This window comes from Cebidichthys violaceus, unplaced genomic scaffold (assembly GCF_023349555.1).
Source record: "Cebidichthys violaceus isolate CVI_PGR_0920_01 unplaced genomic scaffold, fCebVio1.0.p SCAF_3, whole genome shotgun sequence".
Classification (NCBI taxonomy): domain Eukaryota; kingdom Metazoa; phylum Chordata; class Actinopteri; order Perciformes; family Stichaeidae; genus Cebidichthys; species Cebidichthys violaceus.
In genome coordinates this window covers 10,184,596-10,205,305 of record NW_027176483.1, presented here as the reverse complement: position 1 = coordinate 10,205,305, position 20,710 = coordinate 10,184,596, and the positions used below count along the sequence as shown (strand labels likewise).

At 42.2% G+C, this 20,710-nt stretch overlaps 1 protein-coding gene across 3 annotated transcripts in view; it reads left to right on the top strand.

The window, feature by feature from the left end:
• scaper (S-phase cyclin A-associated protein in the ER) overlaps positions 1-20,710 on the top strand; it is a 56,831-nt gene that overhangs the window by 6,245 nt on the left and 29,876 nt on the right. For 2 of the 3 annotated variants that reach the window (XM_068723358.1, XM_068723359.1), the window contains exons 4-22: positions 725-922; positions 3,495-3,595; positions 4,028-4,144; positions 4,702-4,829; positions 4,939-5,225; positions 5,766-6,104; positions 7,422-7,589; positions 7,697-7,763; positions 7,863-7,980; positions 8,319-8,430; positions 8,844-8,984; positions 9,307-9,462; positions 9,562-9,704; positions 9,828-9,909; positions 9,998-10,150; positions 11,283-11,390; positions 15,111-15,247; positions 19,069-19,134; positions 19,850-19,976. In XM_068723358.1, the coding sequence (XP_068579459.1) occupies positions 725-922; positions 3,495-3,595; positions 4,028-4,144; positions 4,702-4,829; positions 4,939-5,225; positions 5,766-6,104; positions 7,422-7,589; positions 7,697-7,763; positions 7,863-7,980; positions 8,319-8,430; positions 8,844-8,984; positions 9,307-9,462; positions 9,562-9,704; positions 9,828-9,909; positions 9,998-10,150; positions 11,283-11,390; positions 15,111-15,247; positions 19,069-19,134; positions 19,850-19,976 (2,748 nt within the window). The remainder of the gene's footprint in view (positions 1-724; positions 923-3,494; positions 3,596-4,027; positions 4,145-4,701; positions 4,830-4,938; positions 5,226-5,765; positions 6,105-7,421; positions 7,590-7,696; positions 7,764-7,862; positions 7,981-8,318; positions 8,431-8,843; positions 8,985-9,306; positions 9,463-9,561; positions 9,705-9,827; positions 9,910-9,997; positions 10,151-11,282; positions 11,391-15,110; positions 15,248-19,068; positions 19,135-19,849; positions 19,977-20,710) is intronic. The other variant, XM_068723360.1, reaches the window with a different exon arrangement.

Here is a 20,710-nt window from a genome sequence, read left to right as displayed (position 1 = left end):
AATACTGACTTATGGAAAGAGTTCATAAAGGGCTCAAAATGTCTGCCAAAGAGCCCTCATTTTGCCGCACACTGTAAGTGGATCTGTGACGTCATGAAACTTCCTGTTTTTGCTTTTATAAGTCAGTCTTGGAAAAGCTGAGTTGACAAAGAAAAGGAGAAAAAGGTGACCAATCCTAGTCTGCAATTGTAGTGTGTTACGTGCCTGAGTATTCCTTTGCTGCACCCAACAAAAATCGATCTCAAGTCAGATCTCCTAATTTCATTTTAGGTGCGAAATTTGTAAAAAGATATGCGTTAGATCGCAACAGGCTACAAGGAGGATGTTATAAGCCTGGACATTATATATTGGTGTGACAGCCAGATGTTGCCAACAACAATTTGTCACTCACTGGACTAGTGAAATGTTATTTGAGCTTCTGTATTTTTTTCTTTTAGTCCCCTAAATGTATTGATTCTTTCTATTTTAATATTTAATACTTCCTGAAACCACTGGGATACTGTGTGGAGCCAACATTGCCACAAGGGGGTTCAAACCTCCCTATTTCCTTCATGCTGTTCATGCATGGTTGGTAATATAAGACATAGAAAAGCTGAACCTCATGTCCCAACCAACAGGGGAAAAGAAACGTGGTTGCAATATAAAAACAACTAAGGACTTGCATGACACTGCAATGAGTTTGTCATTGTTACCGTAATGTTTGGTCCACACTTTGTCTCCCCAGAATGCTGGAGTTGAAAACAAAGGAACGGCTGGTGTCTTGTTGGACAAGGGGCCGGAGAAGAGCCCCACCAAAGCCAGACAGCCCCGCAAGGTGGACCTGCGAGCGCGCTACTGGGCTTTCCTCTTCGACAACCTGCGTCGAGCTGTGGACGAGATTTACGTCACCTGTGAATCCGACCAGAGTGTGGTAGAATGCAAGGTTAGTCTGCTTTGAGGAGAGACAAAAACAATGGCAGGTAGAAATGCAAATTATACTGTCAGGATGAGTGGGCTCATGATCTGAAATGACCAAACATAGTTCCTGAAAGGTGTTAGGGTTTATGAACACTAGAGGGGGACTTTGAGATCGTAACACAACATCTCCCTCACAGCTCACATTCCTCTTGATTTCTGCTTTATGTCAGAGGGGCTCTCTGAAGGCTTGCTGCTGAAAGACTCATCACAGGACTCTCTCTCTTGGGCCTGACTGACTGGACTGAATATTGATGACTGTAAACAATATTGTATATGCACTGTGTTTGTCGTCAGGCATTTGCTGAACTGGGGCTTGGCCATTGGTCAACATGTTCCACATTTAATCAACCGTATTATTTTCCTTTCTGTGGATCGGCGTGTTTGTTTTGGTGCATACTGTGATGTTGCTTCAGGGCGTATTGCTTTGATACTGATGGTCCTGTGTTCTATTGATTCTTCTGCCACACTGCATTACGCCGAGCACGGTTCTGGTGACGTTCTGCGGTCAGCACCGTAGCCCAGTTCCCTGTGGTGTGGTTGGCTTGCTGTCGGTGCCACAGTGCAGCTCCCTGTGGTGTGATCAGGATGTTGCCAGTTGGCCTGTGTCAGACATCTGGCTGTTAGGTGTTTTTTTTCTTCTTCCCCCTCACACCACTGTATCTCTCTCTACACCCTAATGCTGTCTAATGGCCATGATGCTGGGTGCTGTTCATAATCCCCTATCCCACCCAGCTCGGGCTTAATGGACACTGATAGATGATGGAGTCATCTGGAGGGAAAGCAGAGTGCTCTGATGAGCCCCCAGCCACAAACCCCCAGTGTAGCTGTGGGCAATCTGCATCGTGTGCTCTCTCGCAAATTGCTAACAATTTTCCACCCGCAAACTCATGGACATAAACACAACCATTGTCAGGAAGTGATGCCTGATTCTCGATTAAGGCTATATTTTGTTGCATGAGAACCTCAGTGCTGATGTAATATGTTTTCACACAGAATGATTCATATATGCTTAATGATAATGCCCACACCTCTTTAACCAAAGCCCCCAGGCCTAATTAATTCCTATCAACCGTTCCTTCATCCAGTCTCTGATTTATTAGACGTATCAGACCAGGCTAGAGAGGTATTCCTGTTGGCTGAATTTTAATTTATGTAATTCTTTTAAGTAGACCAAAATAGGCTATTCTGGTATTGAATGGTTTGACTTAAAAAACAACAATCAGAACTGTGAATAATTTACTAGCGGTCACTCTGAACTAGGCTGTACCGGTTCCTTCTACGTGTGGACCTCAAGCTTTTACTGCCCATCCTATTTTATGGCGATGCCTCTGGAAGGTTAAACATTTTGTCATTCCTCGTGAAATGTTATGTGACGGTTGTATTTAGGTAAGTGAGCCTGTTAACATGCTGAAAGCCACTTTACGGTGCCTTCACTCATTGTTGGTTTATCTGTCAGAGGAGCAGCAAACCTCTCTCCATCTCAGCCTTCATTACCAAATGAACACCACGCCATGGTGGTGGTCTTTGCCTGTTAACCAGCTCTAATCAGCAGACCTGCTGCTGGACACATCTTTCACTGGCCTGACTTGTCTATTAACTAAAAGCACTGTGGAGCTTTACTCTCAATTACCACTCCCTTCACGCTCCCCATCAATCAGCTGTGTTCGTTTCATTAGAGCTCTGGAAAAAAGCTCCACACGGCCCACCACCTCTGGACAACCAACACTGAGTCACTTCAAGTGCAGATAAAAGCAAATATTAAAGGAATTTACCTTCTCAGTTGTTCCTCAAACTTTTCAATCCAGCTGTTTTTTTCTATTTGATTAGCACACACGTAAGAGTTATTAAAATCCAGATAATGAAAACAATAAGAAATGTGACAGGAGATTTAACAGACTTTATATCGAACCTCCCCTCAACATGAGGAGAAAGAAAATCTATAATAATAACATGCAAAAAAGCTATTACAATTTATACAGCAATAAATAAATGACAACATTTTGTCTTCGCTCATGAATATGTCTGCAACTCTCTTGATCTAGCGATCTGGTCCCTGTCAGTTTCTGAACTGGTTTGCACTCTCAACAAGTATTTCAAGTGCCAGTTATTGGTTTTAGTTGGAAAAAAGTATGTATGATTTTTTGTTTTAATCAAACTAATGAAATGGTAAATATCACAAGACCTAAGTATCAAATAATAACGAAGATAGAAAGCATGATTTTATGCTTACATTATGCTTAATTTTTTTTAGATAAAACCACATTTTTGAAAACATGGTTACATGAGGACAAGTTTTGAGTGTTTGGTTGCTGCATTTTATAGACACTGAAATGGTAATTTTCTTGGTATTTGCTAGGTTTATGAAACAAAATTGACTTTGTCTTTTGACATTAATGTCGTCCAACAAATGTTCTAGAGTCCAATCTGATGCATGCATGTCAACCTACATTTCAAATGGTTTGTGCATTGCCCCTTTTCTACATGTTTGTGTTTATAATCTCTGTTATTCTCCCTCCTGTTGTGACTGCTGTTTCTAGGAGGTGTTGATGATGTTGGACAACTACGTACGGGATTTCAAAGCTCTCATAGACTGGATCCAGCTCCAGGAGAAGTTGGAGAAAACAGATGCCCAGAACAGGTGATCTTCCCTTTCTTTATCTCTCACTCTCATTCACCTCCTCGTTTTCAATCGCTCCCTGAGGTGAAACTGGAAGTTTTCTCTGTCTGGTCCTTGGCTTTGAGTCACAAACAGAACGGATCAATAGCCTTGGCTTTAATTCCAAGAGATCCATGAGTTTATTGGCTTCTCTTTAACACAGTGACCACTGCAACCGTAAATTGACTAAGAAATGAAATTCCCAGTGCTGCCTCCCCAATTTGTTCATTTAAAGCGTACTGTTAATCAATAAGACAACCTGAAACTTTTACATGCTCCATTTATTGTGTAGATTGCTGCAAGTAAATCAGCCATTTAACTGATTTGAACCAAAGTGTGAGCCAAGTCTGAGTGTTTGGCGACTAGGAATTGTGATTAGTGTTGGTTATGTAATGTTCGCCACTTTCACTTCAGGCCCACCTCGTTAGCCTGGGAGGTGCGTAAAATGTCTCCAGGACGTCATGTGATGCCGAGCTCCTCAGCGGACAGAATGGTTCCTTCTCCGGGGGCACGTCGTGCCCTCACCTTTGGGTAAGCTCTCTTACTGTATTTCACCAAACCCTATTAGGCATTTGATCCATTTAAAGATCAACATGTTATTTGATTAAAATTGTCTCATAAGGCATTCTGCTATTAACCAATCAATATGTTAAATGACGCCTGTTTTTTAAAGGGGTTAGAAAATGCAGACTCCGTTATCTTATAATATAGCCATTGATTCCTGACGGTGAAGCATTTGTTTAATGCAATTTGTCGAGTCTCCCGCTCTTTGGCCGTAGAATCGGTGGAAGGTGTAGATGAAAGTGTCAGTTAAAGACTGCTGAAGCATCGGTTCAATATGTGCACCGCTCTGTAATCGGATGCTGCAGGAAATGGATATTGATCATAACGGAGGCCTGTTGTCCAGTACAGTCCCGTGCTGCCTCAGAGTGGAGAGGGCTGGGGTGTTAGATAGACGCTGTCTTCAGACTGCTGAAGCCTCTTAGACAGGCTGCTATAATATGATTTGAAAATCAAACATTCCAACAGTGAAGGCTTCATTGTCAGGTTCACATTTGATTGTTCTCATGTGTGTGTTTCTTATTCAGTGGTCCCCCACCTACACTGGCTGCAGCCCGGCTTTCCCACACAGGCCCCAGCTGGGCGGACCGAGTGAAGTGCACTCAGTCCGTCTCGAGCTCCAGTCAACAAACCACCGCCCCTGTAGAAAAACTGGGTAAGAATTCTCCTCTGCACAGACCCAGAATGCCGTTCCTTCTAACATGGAGAGCGCAGTAACGCGTCTCGTTATCCTTGACTGACACCGTACCTCTCGTGTTTCCCAGGTAAAAAGGATGCCGAGGGCTGGGAGACGGTCCAGCGAGGACGTACTGCCAAGCCCCGCTCTGCCGCCATAGTTGCCAAGGTCAGCCCTGTCTCGGTTCATGTCACCCCAAAGCAGGACGGCGTCAAGTGTAACCAGTTGCATCTGCCACCGAAGGAGGAGCAACAACTCCATCCTCTGTGTCCCTCGGACAAGGATGCGACCCAGAAGGACGCTGAGCAGCCGGTCCCCGTGGAGCCCGACCCCCTGGAGAAAGTTGGATGTCCAGCGAACGGGAACACGATGGAGGTACTGATCTGAATCAGTACCTTGTGACATCTTTCTCCCAGAGCAGTCCTGTGGTATCAATAATTCACAAGGAGCAGAGTAACACTAGAACATTTTATCAGCCACATTTGTTTTTCTTTTGCGGCTCCTTGGTATTCGTCCTGTCCTCCTTGGAGAGACCGTCCAGACAGGCATATCAACTTTTAGGCGATTGATTGTACACTGACATTTCAGAGGCAGAAAAGCCATTCTCACGATCATGAAATAAATACTCTGTCGATGCCTCAAGACACACATGGTAAGAGTGTGTTACAGCCATCGGTTGATTTTTAAATACATTACAAACATACATGGTCATTATTTCCAATCTATCAGTTTATTTAGATCATGACTGGATATGTAGGGCATGTCAGTATCAGCTTTCCTGCATGATGTGTGTTTTCAGCTATGTGTTGAGTATTGATTGGTTTAATATTTTTTGTTGCGTTTTTTTTATTGCTCTCATGTATTGCTTGAAATATGCATGTCTTTAATTGAGTTTGTGTGTGACTGTCGGTGCAGCCCCCAGCAGAGAGTGTAGAAGACTCGGGGCAGTGTGTCGACGCACCCTGTGAAGACGCGCCTATCCCCATACCAGCTCCTACCCCTTCCCAAGCCCCAGAGCCCCCCCCATCCTCAGCCACATCCTCACCAACAGACATTACCTTGTCAGTCCCGGCCCACTCAACATCCCCAGACCTTCCCCAGACGGATGGGCCTGGTGCTCTGTTGGCCTTTGGGGATAGTGTGGCTGAGGGTGGCGTGTCGCAGGGCATGGCCACATCTGCTCCAGGACAGGCTGAGACTACTGAGACAGCCGTGAAACTGGAGAGTGTGTTGGACCCCACAGAGCTTTCTACTGTGAGTGCTGAGAGATGGGAGGAAGGGAGGGAGGGAAGGAGGGAGGGGGCAGGGATCCCCGAGGGTACTTCACCGCCAAAACAAAGTCAATCTTCAGAAACCTCCAGTCCCAATGTGCAAAAAGACTGCATAGCTCTGTGTAGTGTTGTTATAGCGCCGCTCACTGTGAAGAATAGCTGTGAGTAGATGCCTTTTGTACTTGAGCATGTGCTCCCGGGGCATGGACTAAATCTAATCTCTCAACTTGTTTTAGTTATTTTGGCCACTTCGACTACCAAATTCTGTGCAAAAAAATATGTCGCGGAACGCGGACTGATTTTCCAGTTTGTATTCAACCCAGCGTCTGATCTTAGGCAAACATTGTTCACCTACATCAGGTGTTGTCACTGTTATTAAGCATCATGGAGTGTGTAAACAAAGAGCTCCGTATACTTAATCATGGATGACTACACCTTTTAAATGGGATACTGTCAGATTTTGACAGTCAAATCTGCCGTGAAATTATAGAGCCTTCTCAACAGCACGTGTCTTTTATATGAGGCTTGCCTCATATAAAAGACACGTGCTGTTGAGAAGGCTCTATAATTCATTTAGAGTAGTTGCTGCTCTGGAGTAGTCTGTGAGTCCTTCGCTTATTATTGCCACGTCATGAAAACTCCCAAAATACTTATACGGTTGAAGTAAACAGTTTCCTTGCGGCAACACCATCAGTCTCCTCCTTTCACCATCTCTTCATCCTCACGGTAAATGTGCCCTGCATGACTCTTGAATGCTCCCTCACTTGTGATGATTGTGTGGTACAAACTGTGATTGGGTTGATTTGGTGTTTAAAACCAACTGCACAGAGGCTAAACTGTAGTATTACAGGTGCTACACATTGAAGATTTTTCATTCAAATAGAAATATTTACCACATTTAAGATATTTCATAACTTGTACTCATTGACGAGAAAAATCGAAACGTCTGCTCTATTTTAGATGGTGTGATATACTGCATTATAATCGAAGGGGTTTCAATATTTTGTCAACATAATTTACTTAAAGAGAGCGGCAAAAGTATTGAACTCCTCTTTGACATAATGTAAGCAATGATAGAAAACAGGCAAACTATATATATATATATATATATATATATATATATATATATATATATATATATATATATATATATATATATATATATATATATATATATATAAAAGTAATGTTAAAGTCATGTTTTTTTTCTGGTTACTCAATGGTTGCTTGTATGAACTCAACATGTATGAAGTGTGAAATGCTGTGTGTGTGTGAGCTGGTATCTGTGCCATGTGTTCAGCCACAGTCCATGGCCGAGGTCCTGGCCAAAAAAGAGGAGCTTGCTGACCGACTGGAGAAAGCAAATGAGGAGGCGATTGCCAGCGCCATCGCTGAGGAGGAGCAGCTGACCAGAGAGATTCAGGCTGAGAACAACGACCTGGACACTGACAACGAAAGTGACTTCTCTGTAAGATGAATCATGCTCATTTATACTGTAAATGTTTGGCCCCTTTCGTTTGACAGCCAATAAAGTTTAGATTTTTTTTTTTTTAACAACACAATTGTTTACCACAGGCTAGCATCGGCAACGGAGTTGGAGGTGTCAATATTGATTGGACTGACATGCTGGCGGATTATGACGGTATGGACGTCAACATCTGAATAAAAACTGAGCTCTCATTCTTTGTAATGGCAAACATTACACTGATCTGTTTATTTTCCTCGCTCGTCTTTCCTGTAGCCCGCGAGCCATGGCGTCAGAGTAACTCATGGGGGGACATAGTAGAGGAAGAACCTGCTCGGCCTCCTGGACATGGAATCCACATGCACGAGAAATTGTCCTCACCGTCACGCAAAAGGTGCAAAACATTTTCTTTATGCCGTGATTGGTTGAGCACATCTGCCCCTTTTTCAACAGCTTCATTTATTTCTAACACACGTTGACAGCATCCGCACTGTACAATTAGCTTCTCTGCTTGTTTAGCACCCTCCTCATTCACAATCCTCCTCACCTTATTTTGACAAGGATTTAACCCAGCAGCCTGAGAGTCAAAGGCCCACTTACTGCATATGACCTTTTTCTTTTTTAGGCTACCACCCAGAACGTCTAAACAGGCCCGAGTGCCTATCAGAGTCTATGTCTGCCTTTGTTGATAAGGAGGTTGAGATGAATGATTTGTTTCCATGTTTTTGACAGAACCATTGCAGAGTCAAAGAAGAAACATGAGGAGAAACAGCTGAAGGCGCAGCAGCTGAGGGACAAACTCCGGGAGGAAAAGACGCTCAAACTGCAGAAGCTGTTGGAGAGGGTGAGTATAACATGCCGAGTTGACGAAAAGCACCCTGAAGAAACTCCACGCAAGCTAAGCCCAGCCTGGCTCATAATGAGAGGTTTTGTCAGCACACTGCCTGATAGAATCACTAAATATTACAACCCCCTCAAGTCGCATCCAGGCCAGCTGGCCGCAGACAGCCATGAGAGAGACCCCTGGCCAAAATCAACAGCCTTTCATGAAGTTTGTTTTTGTTCTCCAGACCATGGCAAGATGAGTGAGACCTAGAATAAATCAGAATTAACCACATAAAACCAAAGTGTTGTATATTTGCATTAATCCCCATGTGCACACACTGGTGAGGGCAGCAACTGAAAGATTATGAATCTATTGTCTGTGTTGTCCTAGAGAATTCTTTGTTAATTTGTCTCACTCTTCACTTTCTGCAGGAGAAGGAGGTGAGGAAATGGAAGGAGGAGTTGTTGGAGCAGCGTCGGAGGATGATGGACGAAAAGCTGTTACACGCAGAGTTAAAGAGAGAGGTTCAGCTCCAGGCGATTGTGAAGAAGGCCCAAGAAGAAGAGGCCAAGGTAGAGGAGGGAAATGCAGTAACTATATACATGTGACAGCTGAGGCATTTTCTAAATCAAGTGTAATGTAAAACATGAAATCTGCAACTTCAAATGTCCCTCTTCCTTTTATACACAATGTCCCTGAAAACAGAATGATGTTGGATTGGTTGCGTAAGTTAAGTTGATTCTAGCCAAAACTATTTTTCAACACTTGAGTAACAATATTTAAGCTATATACTTCCCCTAACGTCTCTGTCTACATGTATTTATGTTTATTTACATATTATATACTGTGTGTGTTTGTTCATATCCTCAGTAATAAGTATGTGTGTCTGTACAGGTGAATGAAATCGCATTCATCAACACTCTGGAAGCCCAAAACAAGAGGCACGATGCCCTGGCCAAGTTAAATGAGTATGAGCAACGCCTCAACGAGCTGCAGGATGAGAGACAGAGGAGACAGGAGGAGAAGCAGGCCAGAGATGAGGCTGTGCAGGTGCTACAAAAAGCAATACTTGATTTGATTCGAATCATTTTACTTGTAAATTTTCACATTTGGGTGCATCTTCAACAATATCTTCTGTTTCCTGTGTAGGAGCGTAAACGGGTCCTGGAAGCAGAGCGGCAGGCCCGGGTGGAGGAGCTGCTGATGCGGAGGAAGGAGCAGGAGGCTCGTATTGAACAGCAGAAGCAGGAAAAAGAGAAAGCTCGAGAAGATGCAGCACGGGAAAGGGCCAGGTATGTATTCCCAAATCCCTTCAATATGGAAGTATGTGTACACAGGTGGCTAATTTGTTAAATGTGAGACTTGTATTTACATGTACAGTTGTCTCACACTGCTTTTCTATGTCGTATCTGAAGAGATCGAGAAGAGCGTCTGGCTGCTCTTAGTGCTGCTCAACAGGAGGCCATGGAGGAGCTGCAGAAGAAAATACAGCTGAAGGTAAGTTTAAATCATGACATTTCCATTTGGACACCATACAGGAATCCAAGTTTCCCATATGATCCTTGCTTTCTGGTTTCTTCCGTAGCATGATGAGAGCAGCCGCAGGCATATGGAGCAAATCGAGCAGAGGAAGGAGAAGGCTGCTGAGCTCAGCAGTGGTCGACATGCTAACACAGACTATGCCCCCAAACTGACACCCTATGAGCGCAAGAAACAGTGCTCCCTGTGCTGCGTTGTGGTATGTACAGTTTCATCCCATCAGGGCTCATGTTGTTCTCCCTAACTTCTATACACTATGTTGTTAACAGCACAACCTCCATGTCCTAAATACAACACAAAGTCCTAGTAACTTTCAAATGTACACATGGGCGTGAAGAAAAGAAGAAGACACGGATGCTGCAGCATAACAGCGATGGCCAAACTCCCCGTGTTATTTGGCAGACTGTTTGTACATAAAAATGCTGAAGAAGGTGATTCAGAGGATTTTTGGAAGAGGGCACATTTAAATGAGGATTTAAGTGCATTGATTAAACATGGACTCTTAAACAAAGATTTATTACTGGGCATGGTTATTCTTTTTCAAGTGTCAGGCAACAAATCTACAAGCAGACATATTTATCTGTGATGGACGGGCTTCCCCGGCAACAAGGGGGTGGGACACCTTGAGTCTTCAAACCAGCATCAGATAAAGAGGAGGGTTGGGAGTCAAAGGAGGAAATCTTGTTAAAATGTTGGATGACCTTGGCGAGCATCTGACACCAGAGATCATGGCAGGGTCAGCAGCAAGCACTTCATTTAATGACTTTAAACACAAACCATTTCAAATGGGCTGGTTTCCAGAGATGGCAGAACAACACTGCTCGCTATACACCTGACTCTTGTTGTGGCCATTTCTTAGACCTTTCTATTTAGACATCTACTCCTCAACTCTCCTTTGGCAATATTTGAGTTATGTTGTAATGCAAGCTAATTATTATATTATTTTGAACAAAAATTAAGGCATTTTGAAGTCTTTATATATATATATATATATAACAATCCCAGAAGAGAGTTGTTGTATTGAGTGGTTTCCATAGCTACACTCTGTTGCTGTAAGCTCAATTAGTATTATAAGAACAAGATCATGCATTCATGAAGGCATCTTATCTGTATAGCCAAGTTACACATAACATCACGTTTCCTCGCCTTAGTCTTTGCTTTACACTGAGGTTCAGGAAAGAGACAGGTCATGTCCCATTGAGAAAAAAAAAAAAAAACCCATGTGGTATATTGTTTCACCAGAATCCCACGGGGCTCTGTTGACCCTTCCCTGCCTCTGTCTCCATTGTGTCCGCAGCAGTGACCTCTGACCACCGTGTTTGTGTTTGTAGATCACCTCAGAGGTGCACCTGTTCAGCCACACCAAGGGCAAGAGGCACCAACAGGCCGTGCGAGACAGTAGCAGCATCCAAGGACGGGAGCTCTCTGACGAGGAAGTGGTGCGTATCACCCCCGCACCCTGTGCCAGGAACAAACATCCACTCATCCTGTCAAAGATTACCGCCGCATGTGTCATGTTAAAAGACAAAGAGACACCGCAGTTGTCTTTTTATGACGTGGTCATTATTGTTGTTTATGCATCTTCCTTGTATACGGCCACGGCTCCGTCGCTGGCTTTGTGCGATTACAAATGGGCCTCGAAATGTACACAGTTAGGGTTCAGTGATTCAGTGGAAGGGGTGACATCACCCCCTTGTCTCCGGGCGTTTTTTGTCACGGAGCGCTTCTTCATGGGAAGGCAGCTCGTTAATGCAAGGTAACCTCTCAGGCTGCAATATGAGATTGGCTTTTCAGCCGTGCTCATTGTGAGGCTGACAACTGTTGGTGCTATACGCTGCACCTTTGGCCCCAGCCGCTCCTTCATTCAAAGCTTTTTTCAGCCAGGAATAATTGATACCTCCCTCCTTCCTTTCCTCTAAATCATTTCCTGTCCAAATGCAGGTCATTTTTTTCAGTTTGACAGTATGATAAACAAGGCAACGTAGAGAAGCACTTCACCAATATAGCACTACGAACAGTCCATATATGAGCACTACTTCATATACATTTGCAATATGTCTCTTTCCATATGATATAGTTTTACCAATAACCATAATGTTGAGGCTTTACGGTTTTCCCACCTTCTAAATTGTCTTTTTGTCAATACTCATCAGTCAAAGTTTAAGCCCTTGCTGAAAGTCTTCCTTGCCCTATTCTGTATCCGGCTAAATCTAAATGTGAACCGTTTGTATTAAGTGAGTTGTTATTGGATTGGATTATTAGTCAGTGTAGTATCTCTAATAGATGATATTTAGATGTCCAGAACTACTATTTCTTTCTCTATGTGAAAGTACATTAAGCTGTCCGATAGATCTACCCCTGCAGACTTTGTTTAGATAGACTTATGTGGCTCCTTGTTATTTATATCAAACCTCATTTTGGTGTCCACTATTTCATTTATACCACTGCCAGCTATTTTCCAGACTGCGGCTCCATAACTCTTCCTGCGATGAAAGATTTTTAATTAAAATGAAGACGGTTGGTTCAACTGTGCAGAGGTCACTCTATAGTTTTTCGGCAGAAGCGGGCAGCAGATGCCCCGTGCCTTGATATTTGGTAATTTCCTCTCATTCTGACTTGTGAATTAAATTGAAAAAATACCCGGATTATCAACAGGGTGGGATCGATGTATGGGGAGGGAGCTTGAGAATTGCAATTACTCTTTTCGTCCACCATCTGTCCTGGTTTAATATGGTGCCAGTAATATTCAAGATGCATGGCTTCTGACATAAGGACTTTATATATTGATCACCTTTAGCCACGACAGCTAAAAGAAAAACTGTAGCCTTCTCTGAGGAAAAACTGTTCTTTTGCTTGTCTGTAGTGCTCTGTAAGCATGGCCAATAGAGGGTATCGGAGCTCCCAAAGGCACTGAATAATGCTGAAGTTCTTGTAGTCAAAGCTGTGCTGATGGCCACAAATTGAGAACCTTGATGAAATATCCAGACTGCCAGCTGAAGCCTCTCCCTCCCACACTGTTTTCAGATCTGACATTTGTCTAGTTATAGCAGTGAAGCTGCTGTTGAAAGAGAGAACCAGTGAATAGTTTTTTTTGTCTTTGAGTGACTCGTCACCCTCCTTAAATGTCACTGATAGTATGCAGTTCAATACAAAAATGTCATGTAAACCACTGTCGTGATGGTAACTCAACACTGCGCATCTTATCTAGTAGCCAGCGTGAAATACAGCTGTTTGTTTCACGCCAAATGGAAAGCCTACCTCTCAGGCCTTTGTGTGTGACAAAAGAGGCAGTGGATGAACATATCCCATGTAATCTGTATTTGTGTGGGAGCCTTTTAGATCTGTGTAGTTTTTTTGTGTCGGGGAAAGGGAGAGATGTGTAGAGCGGTATCATATTCCTCCCACCAGAGGCAATCTGTGGTAATGTGCGGTAGCAATGCCCTCAGGCCAGCGTCTTTGCTGCTTTGTTACAACGGTTCAGTGGTAGGCACCTGTCTGTCATCCAGTCTAAGTGTCTCAAACACTCATAAAGTCTGCACAACTTCTACCATTCTGTCTCACCTAGCAACAGGAAATGGGATGTAATCATTATATATTTATTTGCTCTCCTAGTCGGTATCATAGTCTCTCTGTCAGCATTATACTATATTTGACAGCTTAATATTTCAGGTACACTTTTATGTGACCGGTGTGATTTTTGAAAAGATGCTTTGGATGCGTTACTGAAAAATTCCATTAAGTGAGTGGCTTGTGCACTGGATAGCCTCTCAGAGAGATTACTGAACAGCTGCCTCCCATGAGAGGGACGGCTCCAGCCATGAGTCATGACTGACCTGTAGTATCCTGGAGGAGAGGGCAGAGGTGTGCAAATACAAATACACACACACACACACCCTATTTTACTCTATAGGCCCCAAAAAACAACTGAAATAGTTCTTAAGTTAGTTACTTGATCTTAACTACTTGATAGAAATTAAAGCTCCGTAAGATGGTGCTTCAAATCTAACATATTTCTCCATAATATTGAATATGCATTATGAAGTGCACAACAATACAACTTAAACTTTTAATAAAATATATACAACATTGGGTTTTTCTGTAGAAACACCCAAAAGCCAATTTGCATCATTAGGAATGTGTTGGTGTGGTATAAGCAGATTTGATTGAAATTGCTGGCAACATAAGCAAACATCGCCACAACTGTCGTCACATTTTGACTCATTTTGATTGGTGTATGGAAATATGTGACTGTGACACCACATTTTCCCAATGGAGTCCCGCTGACTTCCAAACATTGAATCAAGCACAGACAACAATATAACCACAGGATATGTGTCATGTAAGATAACCAAAACTGTTCAATTTCAGAGTAAGAAGCTCATTTAGAAAATGTTCTAGGCCTTTTGAACAGTGAAAACCTAAGTCAGGCAGCAGGTGTACTGACGACACTCCTGACCATTGGGTACATGGCAACCCACGCACGGGTTAGCTCGACGGCTGAATGGAAACCGTTTATCTGTGAGGCCGTCCTATCCTCTGGGGTGCTGGATGACAGCATAATTGGGTAATTGGTTTCTTGCACATGCATCATGTTGTTCAAATTGGGTTACATTCCCTTGTCTTCTGGTGGAAATATCAGAGTCACCTGACAGGGCCAGACAGGAGGCAACACCTCAAGCCTTTTAGCATGTCCATGGGCGAGTGGCTTCAAAAGACTAAAGCATTGGGGGTAATTACAGGATACTATGGTGTTATTGAGCAGTATGGAACTACATTTCACACAATATATTCAGTGCCACATCTGAAGTGTACCACCACTGCTCATAGACATGTAACAAGAATTGTATTTGCTGTTCTATTTCCATAGAACAATGCCTCATACTCTATTTTATAATCTGATTACGTGTTTTGCAGATAGACGGAGCTTTTCGATAAATTTGTGCAGTAAAAAATGCAATATTTCCCTCTGAAATATACTGGGGTAGAAAATGGAAATACTCAAGTACGAGTAAAAGTACTATTTTACTTTCCACCAGTGATTTATGGGCTTGTTTTTGCACCAAAAACAGACACGATAGCTTATTTTAGAAGCCAGTTATAAGTAATGGTTCTTACAATTGCCTGCAATGTCTTTGATGTATTGATTTTGTCTACTCCAGGAGCATCTTTCCTTGAAGAAATACATTGTGGATATAGTGACGGACAGCTCTGTGTCTTCTGAGAGCATGAAGGATGGAGAAGAGAGGCAGAAGGCACGGAAGAAAGCTAAGAAGCTCCGCGCCAGAATGAACTCCAGGTAATACATCCATTTTCTTTCTCTCTGTCTTTCTGTTTCTCCCCCTGCCTCCTCTCAGAGACGCAGAGGACAAAACTTTGCCAGGACTTTTTTTATGAGCGACAAGGAGATGGAAAGCAGATGTTATGTGCATCCTGGCTGTCCACAAGGTAATACTGATGAGCTTAATTTATGACCACTTTCTGTGATTGGGGAGCAAAACTGCAAATCGATCTGTAGGGCCCCAGCTTTCACCTGCAAAGAGCTTTCCTCCAAATTGCTGTCATGGCATTGCCAAATCTGAAGCCTTCCTTCGTGTACAGGATGTATGTTAAAGTATGTATGAGCCATGCCTGTTTTTCTTCTTCTGAGCTATTGATTTTTAAATGAAGTATCAAAGAAAATCAATAGTAATCAACAAATAGGAGGCATAGCTGCTTGTGTGTCAGAACCCGGACCTGGAGCTCAATCAATTTAACTGGCCGTCACAACCGGGAGGGAGAGGAGTGGAAAGAGACACAATCCTGACAATACTTCCGGTAAGATGTTATTGATGCAGATTATTGGAAGTATTCCACCACAAACAGGACAACATTAATATCTGAGACATTAATACATTAATACGCTCTGAAGGCAGGAACGTTGCATACTAAAAATAATGAAAAGAGACATAAAGTAAGATATGGTCTCTATCAATCTCAGTCGGTGGCAGAGGAATCACTCACACAATGTAAACCTAAAATATGTGTATAGTAGACAAGTACAATAGTCTATAAATAACAGTCATGTCTTTGTTGAATCGAAATTAAGCTAAAATAAAGTGAACGCTGGGGGTGGATGAGAGGCATTGTAAAGCAGCTGTGTCCCACTCAGGTTAGAATGTGCTGTCCCTTTACGATATAATGGAGGGCGTGTTGATGATGTGGTCTTAAAGGTTGGACATAAGTAATCCAATTATACGGTTATCAACTATTATATAAGTTTGAATCCTAAATTATAAGTAACCCTTTCCATTGCATCCAATCTGTACACTGTCATCAACAACAACATTCATCAACACTAGGTACACTACTTCCTCAATCTTTGTGCAGTAAAATGTGCAATATTTCCCTCTGAATTATACTGGAGTAGAGAATGTACGAATACATTAAAAGTACTGGTGGAAAGTAAATAAGTACTTTTACTCTGTACTGAAGATACTTCAGTACTGGTGGAAAGTAAGTAAGTACATTTACTCTTTACTTTCCACCAGTACTATTAACAGACATAACTTAGGGTTATGCTACAGTATTCAATCTTCAAGACTCAGTTTGAGATGATAACACTAACTGACTTATTGCAAAGAGTCTGCTCTTCATTGTCTTTATTGGGATTAAGAATTAAGATGAGTTTTTTTGGGATATGACCCATACACTGTTTTAATAGTAACACCTGTTGTGTATATCATCTTCAAGACCACTTCTATTCACTTGCAGTATTTGTTTATTCTGTTAAATGCATTGTTTTGTCATTTCTATTGGACAGAACGGTTAGAAAAAATGTCAATGTCCGACTAATTGATTCTAATAGAGCCTCCAACCTCTTATCATGATTGATTTGACCCTGACTGAGATTTATAATAAGATAATTCATTATTATTTGGCTTTTCAGGAAAAAAAGTATTGACTCAAAAGAGGTGGCCACAAGCTGAAACCCTGTAGCTGCTACAGTGCTTTATTCTCAGTGCTGCTGTTTTAGGCTTTGTGAGGCTCAGCGGTGCTGAGGAAGTGACAACATGATCTGTCTCTGTTCACCGTCACTCCTGCACCGGCCCTGCTGAGACCAGCACTCAAAGGCAGCAGGCTTTCAGAGGTCATAAATAACACGGAGCCCCAGTAAACATAAAGGTGAGCCGCTTCACCGCCGGGTGGAAATTAACCGTTTTATTGGAACACCGTATGGTGTCCGTAAAACGTGAGTGGTTCTCACCAGGCCAACGTTACAGCCTTGCTCTGTCATAAAGCAGCGAACACACTTTTTAACCCAAGTTTTTTTTTTTGCGGTTTGGCTAACCTTTCATAATAAGTCTTTTGGGAGAGAAAAAAATGCTATTCAAATTTCACGCAAGTAGTCTGTCAGTTAGTGTCAGGATGGTCTCCACTTATGCTCCGGTACAAGCTGCTTGTCTGTAGCTGGTTGCTTGTGGTGTGCTCTGCAGGGAACAGAGTCGCCAGTGTGTTGTGTGTTGTGTTTGTGTGTGTGTGCATGTGGGGGGACCTCAGATGGTAGTGTGTATACAAAGAAACTCCTGTAGGGAGAATGGTATACAGTATGAGGTGGTAAGCTTGGCCCTGGTCTGCTGCCCTAGATTAAGGGGAAAGGTCCTGCTCGTAAATGAACTTACGTCCTTAACGATGCATATGCAAGCTAAATGGGGTTGAAGCACATTGAGTTATTGAAGTATTAGTATAATTTTAGTTCTCTTTATTGCCATTGAACTGATGCCTGGCTTGCTTTCTAGGTCTGTGTTGTGTACATTGACGTCGCAGTTTGAATAATGTGTTTTTGCAGCATTGGAGAGAAGTGTGTCTCTGTAAAAGGGGTTGAGATCTGTTTTGTTATAAACTGCTTGACTTGATTATATAGTTGTGCTTTCTCTTCTTGCTGATCACTGATATTTATTGCTGGAGACCCAACATGGGCTGCTTCTGACAGTAATGAATTGCTCTGCAATTGCTCCCTGTTTGACCTGTTTAGGTATAAACCTGTCTGATATTCATATTTTAATATCATAAATGACAAACAGGGCGATACAGTTCAGGCCCTTTTGTGCGACCCATTCATCCTGCTCACCGGACACGGAACATAGAATAAATGTATTTTGTTATCCTCGATCACAACTGATTTCTAATACAGTGATAGTGTTTTTCTTTTCCTCTTTTTGATAGTAATATGGCCGGTCTTGTTGATTGCATGTTGAGATTTTTACCTTGATATTTGAATATGAAGAAGAGTATAATTTTTGATAAGACAAGGCTGCTTTTTTTTTATTCTAGTCTTAACAACCGTTTTTTAACAGATGCATCTATTTATACAGATAGTAAACTATCGAAACCATGGAACAACAAATTAGTAATAACACTAATATCTTTCTGAATGCTGGAATATATACCCTCAATGTCTTTGTTTAGCTGTGAGGTGAGTTATCAGTTGTTTTTAGAGAACCGTCCTTGAATACAAGAGATTGTGATCAGAGGATGAGGCTCCGGTCGGTCCACGTACGGCCTGCCGGGACAAATCCACCTGTCGTCTTCCAGGAAGTTTGTGATCCTATCAGTGTAGAGATGAGTAACCGGAAGGCGCTCAATCTAACTCTGATCAATAGTTACTTATCATGTCTGGGAATACCTGACTGACAGATAGAATCCCCCACACGGTTTGTGTTTCTCAGAGTCGGGCTGTTGGAGCAGTGCCCCGTAGATACCAGTCCCCTAATGACCATGACCTTTTGCGAGGTCTCGCATTCAAAACACTGGTTGTAACCCCCTTTAACTGTTTATTTGACAACGAGTGAAGTGAAGAACTTGAGCCTCCCTTGTTAAAAACGACTCAAAGGAAGGCGGATTTTAAAGGTAAAATTAAGTCTTCATAATATCGATGGCAGCCAAACACTCGTCCCTGCAGAGCCGGTGTCTGATTATTTTAAACCAAGTTACTTGGTGAGTGGCTGACTGGCCAAATAAACAGACTCAGTTTGAACTTTTTCTCGATCTCTTCACACTTTCATCCGTTGTGTTCTTCACTGACAGGCCAAACACTTTTTCCTGGTAGTCAAAGACTTTTTGCTACTTTTTCTTCTGCAGGGCGAAGGAATATGAGCGGTCAATGGAGACCAAGACACAGGTCCCTGAGTCCCCGTACAAGGCCAAGTAAGTCTTTTCCTTTTCATAATTTAAAGTTTCATAAGTTTTCTTCATTTTTAATAATTTACTCTGATTAAAAAAGGTTTAGTGTAGGGCGGTAACTAACAATAATTTTATATCATTCCTGTTTTATCATTTAGTCCAGAAAAATGCTCAACATTTCCCAAAATGCATGACGTATTCCTGTTTCAGGGTTGCAACTAATAATAATAATTATTATTATTATTATTATTATATATGTATGTGTATATGTGTGTGTGTATATATATATATATATATATATATATATATATATATATATATATACACACACACACACACACACACACACACACACACACACACACACACACACACACACACACACACACACACAGAGAGCAGGAAGAAGCACAATTTGGCATTTTGCTTAGAAAATTATCCAAATTGTTGCAGATTGATTTTATTGTTTTACTCTTTTCAGCAATATTCAGATAGTTTTTTTTCTGTTTATTGTCCTACAAAACAAAGAAAAGCAGCAAATTCCATTTCCATTTGAGACGGTTAAATTACCATCAAAACTGTTTATGTTTCTGTTGATTGACTAATCATACATTGAACTAAGGGTTTCAGCTCTTCTGTGGGGGAAGAGTGTGGTTGGCCGAAGTAGCGTGGAAACACGGACAGAGATCTTGGTGTTTGTGAAGGGATCTCTAACGTCTATCGGCTCTTGTATGTTCAGGTTGCAGCGCCTGGTGAAGGACCTGTTGAAGCAGCTGCAGGGTCAAGACAGCGGCCAGAGCGCCAACAACAAAGTGTCTGGTCTGGACCGAACTCTGGGAGAGATCTCTCGCATCTTAGAGAAACAGGTAGAGCAACACATCCATCCCATAGATACAGTAGGCGGTGTGAATGAGTTGTACGTATCTTTTATTAGTGAGGTGGTTATTATTTTAAGATATTAGTTGTATATTATGCACCTACATCCTTACTTTTCTTCACCATAGATGTCCATCTCAATGGTTTGTTGTCATTTTGTGCCGGTCTGCTTTGTAACAGTCTGCAGCAGTGCACATGTCATGCCAGCCCTTTGGCATGCATGTCTCCTCAGAGATGAGTCGTGTTTGGCTGTGTCGCCCCGTGTCTCACCCTCCCAATGTAGAGTATCGCTTACTCCAAACCAACTTGCCTTTGGTTATTGGCTGATGAAGACCAGATTAACTGTGTTTTCATTGTGCAGATGGTACCAATAGAGGAGCTTCCTAGCACGAGAGCGAGCATTGTCTCGTGTCTATGGGGCTCGCACGACTCAGATGTCACTGGTTTAGACAATAGTAAATTGGATTTCCAGATGAAATGCCATGAATTCGCGAGACTTTATTGAACAAAGGCAAGTGAATTTGACATTTTTTCAGAGATTTGGCTTTTCTGTTACACTTCATACAGCTGTAGAAATAAATATAATTGCCAGATATAATGGCAGACATTTATAACTATAGTTGATTTGAAACATCTGTCACAGAGGTTTTGTTGCATTACAGGTTGGTTTTTTTTTTACAGTAAAACTCGCATCAATTTTAGACTGAGAGGAGGAATTAAAACA